Raw genomic sequence first — 6,000 nt, 5'->3', positions numbered from 1 at the left:
ATATTGATACTTCATATTAATATGAATTATCAATATTATTGATCATTTTGACATTTGATTTGAGATGAAACCAGGGGCCTCATTTATCAACCGTATCTACACACAGAACTGTGCCTATATTGTGCGTAGGAACCAAGCCCCCATAAATCGGGTCTGAAGATGAAGCTAAACAGGAAGTGACAAAAATTGCAGTTCCACCCTCATCCACTAGGGGCTGGTGTCAGAAGCGAGCAAATCCCCATTGACTCCCATGTTAAAAATACCAATTTCACAGCAGAAATAAACATGTTTACAGCCTGGTACCAGAACATGTTTTTGGTTTAAATGATCTAGTTTACACTCATGACAACTCTGAGGGGGGTGAATGTTTTTCTCACTCTTCTGTTTAAGTGTATTAAAAGCCTAAAATTCTGTATAATTAATGAGCATCAGACCCACGTGACCACAGAGCTAGCTCCGTGGAAAGGCCTCAGTAGAGCCTCGGTCTGGCCTGGAAACTGTTCCGGGATTTTGAGTCTCTCAACTTAGACCATTAGTTGTAGCGTTTGTGTATTGTTGTTTGGATATTATTGTGCAATTGTTGGACAAAATGACTTGCTGTGGCATTAATTGCACTAATAGAGCGTCCAAGGAGTCTCCACTTCATTTTTTTCGGTAAGAAAAATTATATTTATGTATTTTAGGTCACTGCCGAGCTGAGCTTAGATTTTAACATGTACTGTTTAACCAAAGTAGAGAACTACACAAATAAATAAATGACAGTATTAGTTTAGTAAAAGTGGAGAACTTCGTCAATTAATGACAGTACTTGTTTAGTACACTAGAGAACTACATAAATAAATGACAGTATTAGTTTAGTAAAAGTAGAGAACCAAACAGGGTTTCTCCTGGCTCAAACCGAGGCAGAGGTGGTACCATCCTGACCGTGCACCAGCACATGTATACTACGTGCATTCAACTGTCTCACTTTTTAAAGGCTAAATATTATAAAAGGCTCAATAATATGCATTAGATTGGTGTTTAGTTCCTTTTTCCCGTCTGATATTTATAGTTAAAATGTTTTTAAACATGTGACCTACATTTCAGTAACATGTTAGGTTTGTATTAATAACACTCATCTTAGTCACAATAACACATAAATGTATCCAGTAAAATATAATGCATTTCATTAACATGCATTTGTGTTGGAAATGCTAATAACATGTCATTTCTGCTGCTAACAGTGTAATGGTGGCATGTCTGTTATGTACGGGTTAGGGTTGGGGGGGTTCCGTTTTGCCTTGGCCCCCAGAATGCCTTGATACGGCCCTGGGTGTGTGACTGAGTGTTGACGGTGATCTGAACTGTATCAGATGTATAAATATTACATGTGTATAACTTGTTGTTTTATACAGGTGAAAACGTGTAGTGGAGATAAATCTACCTACACTTTACTTTTCAACACTTTGTTTTCTTGTTTTTATTGAACTACTTCCTGTCCTGTCTGTCTCTCATCTTCCTGCATCTCCTCTAAACTCTCCAGAGAATCTGCTGCCTGGATTCTTACTTTTTCACCACTTCTGAACTACGCTGATGAAAGAGACCTCCTGACCGCAGAGCGGAGAGCGCGTTTCGATGCTGCGTGAAGCTGTGTGCTCAGTGAGGTGAAATCACCGCAGCACACGATGAGCGAGTGCGTCAGGAACGATTAAAAGACAGAATACCAGAGGATACAAACAGATATGAACGATCATGTGTTCACTATAATAGTTTTGTTGCAACACCTTGAGAATATATCGTGCACCAGATGAAGCGGGCGCACCAACGATCAGCGCTCTGCGTCCTCTCCGCTCAACAGAGCCCCGCTACGCTGAGAGTCCATAAATACTGTAATATAGGCAGAAACTGGATCTCTCCCTCAAAGATATCTAGCCCCCATAACTCCATCCCTGCTCCTGCATGAAAAACCGGACATTTTGATCCATGTAGGACCCCCCTCTCCCCCAGAAGGGGAGTAAAAAGTTGACATGTCCGGGGGAAAGAGGACGTGTGGTCACCCTACAATAGCACCACCAACCACAGATATGTACCAACTAGCAAGAAAAGCAATATTTGATCTTATTTTTCTGCAGCGGTTTCAGCGCTTTTTGGTGCACCGCTGCTGATACAGCGCCCTGTAGTGGAGCAACGCTGCAACTGCAGTTATAATAACGTCCAAATAGCTGGGGGAAGAGTGAAATCAGGCTGGGGCGGCACAACATCAGCTGGAGGCGGCCGCCATGCAAACCTGAACGCAGGAAAAACCCTGCATAAATAAATGACGCACACCTCTGCTCAGATGCATCCTTCATTTTAAACACAAAACATGGTCGTGACAACGTGCTTGTATATGTAAGGTTTCTCCATAGGAGAATCCACTAGTGAGTGTGAGAGGTCACAGACCTGCACCCTAAACCCACGATCCCACGATCATGGAGACGCCAGGAAGACCGCTGCTGGAAAAGGCCCACCACCCCGAGTGTGTTTTCTCATCACAGTCCCTGTTGCAGCTTCTTTTAGGGTTTCCCTCAGCGCCAGGCCTTGCTTGATCCCCGTCTAAGCCAAGCACACACTCCCCACACCCTCCCCCGCTGACAATGCATGGCAGCGAAGCATTCTGCCAGACCCCACCCCCAGCTCTCTCTGTCTGCTGGGCTTAGAGACGTTTCTGGGGGAGACCCGGTTCATTAGTTGTCGTTTTCATTGCTGCGTCTCTCTCTCTCTCACACACACACATACACACACACGCACGCACACACACACACACACACATACACACACACACACACACACACACATACACACACACACACACACACATACACACACACACACACACACATACACACACACACACATACACACACACACACACACATGCACACACACACACACACACACACACACACACACACACACGCATGCGTGCGTGTGTGTGTGTGTGTGCGTGCGTGCGTACGTGCGTGCGTGCGTGCGTGCGTGCGTGCGTGTGTGTGTGTGTGTGTGTGTGTGTGAGGAGGAAGGACATTGAAGAGGTACCTTTCACGGTGATGGATACACCCATCAGCACGTCACGCAGAGCGCTCCTCTTCTTCCACCTGCCTTCCTCTGTGTTGTACATCTCCACCACCTTCAGTGGCCTCTGGTCTTCTCCCACTCCTCCCACCACTAGGATCTGCTTGCCCAGCACCGCCACAGCAGCTCCGGCCCGAGGAGTGGGCATAGGGGGCAGACCTAACCACCGATCACTCTGCAGACAGGAAACAGCTGACTTTATACCACATCTGTACATACAAACTTCTATGTTGTGTCCCTCACTTTTCCAGTTTGGGAGCAGGAAACTGCAGGAAAATATGCAATTTTTCATTTTAAATCAGAAGGAATTGGTGTGTATTAAACTTCATGTTTAGTCAATAAACTGCAACATTCGAGGAAATATGCAAAGTTCCTTGTTGGAATTTGGAACAACAGCCTACTCTACAGCTGACATCACCGCACAATTGCTGCTGGGTGCTAATGCTAAACTAGCAAACTGCATTTACCAATAGAAAAAACATGACCGGGGCATCAGTAGCTCAGAAAGTAGAGCGGCTTTTCCAATAATCAGAAAGTCGCAGGTTCAATCCCTGCTCCAACCAGAGAATGCTGCTGTGTCTTTGGGCAAGACACTTAACCCACCTTGCCAGCTGGTGGTGGTTGCAGGCACCGTTGCCACCTGTGCTCAGCAGCCTTGCCTCTTTCAGTGCACCCCAGGGCAGCTGTAGCTACATAATAGCTCATCCCCACCAGTGTGTGAATGTGTGTGTGAATGGGTGAAGGACTGATTGTGTTGTGAAGCACCTAGGGGGGTTGTAGAACCTTAAGAAGGTGCTATATTAATACAGCCCTTTCAAAATACAGTGCTCAAGCTGCCGCTAGGGGGTGCGCGAGGTAAAAAGTGTAATGGCTGCGGAGCTCAGAGAAGTCTGTCATATGTCACCATTAGCGTAGAAACTCATTTGTGGGTGGGCCTAAGAAAAAGTAAGCGGGCCCAATAAATGTAACTGAAAACAAGTATATTTTGCTTGTGTGTGTGTGTGTGTGTGTGTGTGTGTGTCCTCCACATGTGCCCTAGCTTCATAATAATAATGCGCTCCGAGCTTCAGCACTCTGGCCTGCGCACGCCGATATGTTCCGTATTTGATCATTTTTAACGGTGTTGGAGGAATCTGAAGGTGGCGAGTCATTCTGGCAGATTGTAATTAACACCTGTCTCATGCAGGTGTTCTGATGTTGTAAACCTCACACACAGAACATTGTGGATGTAACAAAAAAAAATCAAGAAATTATTCCCATCTAAGCATTTTAGCATTATTATATTATTATATTAGCACACTGACTGTGGGACAGCATTCTAAACGTGTCAGGCTATTGACAGCGCGCTGAAGATCTGAAGTTCAGAGTGCGTCTGTCAGAGGTCAGACGCGTTCCAGCAGAACCACGGCTCACGGGTGCACATGTGAGCACATCTGGGCTGGGCAGAATTTTACAACATTGTGTAACGTTATGAAGTTCGTTATTTTCAGCTCCACACAGCTGCCCCTGTGCACAGTAACACCCGTGTAGAAAACGCCAAGGTCGGGTGTTCCTCAGACTGTTTACATTCCAGGAGAAGAGCCAGAAGGAGAAGAAGAACGCTTTTCAATAATCAAAGTACTTTATTTGTGATTAAAGCTAGTCGAAACAGATGTTGATCAATAATAATCAAGTGAATGATCTGTGGAATAAAGATGTCATGATTTATCTGTTTAATGAAAACAGGACTACTGCACAGACAGACTGACCCTCATCTCCATAGAAACGCATGACACATTGTTCCAACCAATCAGAGCTTTCGGCTGCCGCAAGAGAATCTGGCTTGTTGACTTAAAGTGTCCAATCCGCTTTACTAAAACTTATCAACAATTCAGAGATATAAAACAAGGCAACGCCATTTTAAGCTCAGTTCCATTTTGACTTCAGTTCTGTTCAGTTGGAAGTCCTACGGGGTTCCACCGTCATTAAAAGAGAAGTACAGCCTGGCCAGATGTGCTTTCTTCTTTAACTGAGAACTTTGAAGCTACTGGAGATTTCCGTTGTTTACCAGCAAGACGACATCCCTTCAAAATAAGAGCACCACTAGCTGACGCTGCCGATGGTACCGGGGTCGACCCTTCAGACGGGCTTTGACGTGCTGTGATCGCTGCTTCAACCAGCTCCAGTACACATCCGAGGTCCCCTCGGACCTGGCATTTCCTGATCTACCTGGGAGACTCCACAGGGTACGTACACGGCAAAATAGCTGCTCATGTCATCAGCTTCCAAAACCTCGTGGTCCGTAGTCATAACAACCAGATCCGCTCCGTCAGCCTAAGGAGTCTGAACCAACCACACACACACACACACACGCACCAACACAACATCCAAATCCATTTTCATCCATCACAGAGTTAGTCCTGGTAGATTGTTAAGAATTTATAATTAAGAAATTAAAGATTCTTAAACGATCCCAACTCTCTCTCTTTTCTTGTCTCAAAGTCAATACAGAGTGTTTAATTAAACTCCCTGATGATAAAAACAGCCCATCTTCTGATTATAAAACTAGATCTACTTACAGTGTATTAAAATACAACTCTAGATCGTTTCATCACTCTATTTCTTTACAAGTGGTTTAAATAGCGCCAATAACAAGACGCGGTGACTGGAGCGGCTCATGGAGCTGTGCTGCACACACACACACACACACACAAGCACACACGCACACACTCACACACACACACGCACGCACACACACACGCACACACACGCACGCATGCACGCACACAAACACATGCACGCACGCACGCACACACACACACACATGCACGCACCGATTCAACAAGCGCATGTATGGAGCTAGGATTGGGACAATATTCAGCATACCTTGTACCAAGTTTTGTAACTTCAAACATGTTTCATCACAAG

General features: G+C 45.1%; 1 protein-coding gene across 4 annotated transcripts in view; it reads right to left on the bottom strand.

Moving 5' to 3' along the window:
* The window catches only part of klhdc8a (kelch domain containing 8A), a 103,398-nt gene that overhangs the window by 36,372 nt on the left and 61,026 nt on the right, over positions 1–6,000 (bottom strand). For all 4 annotated transcript variants that reach the window (XR_011520193.1, XR_011520192.1, XR_011520191.1 and 1 more), the window contains one exon: positions 3,058–3,268. Coding sequence is in view for 1 of the 4 variants with exons in the window: in XM_070549813.1 (XP_070405914.1) it covers positions 3,058–3,268 (211 nt within the window). In the remaining 3 variants the exon portion in view is untranslated. The remainder of the gene's footprint in view (positions 1–3,057; positions 3,269–6,000) is intronic.

This window comes from Nothobranchius furzeri, chromosome 3 (assembly GCF_043380555.1).
Source record: "Nothobranchius furzeri strain GRZ-AD chromosome 3, NfurGRZ-RIMD1, whole genome shotgun sequence".
NCBI lineage: Eukaryota > Metazoa > Chordata > Actinopteri > Cyprinodontiformes > Nothobranchiidae > Nothobranchius > Nothobranchius furzeri.
The sequence above is the reverse complement of the archived record's forward strand: the minus strand, read 5'-3'. Positions and strand labels throughout refer to the sequence as shown.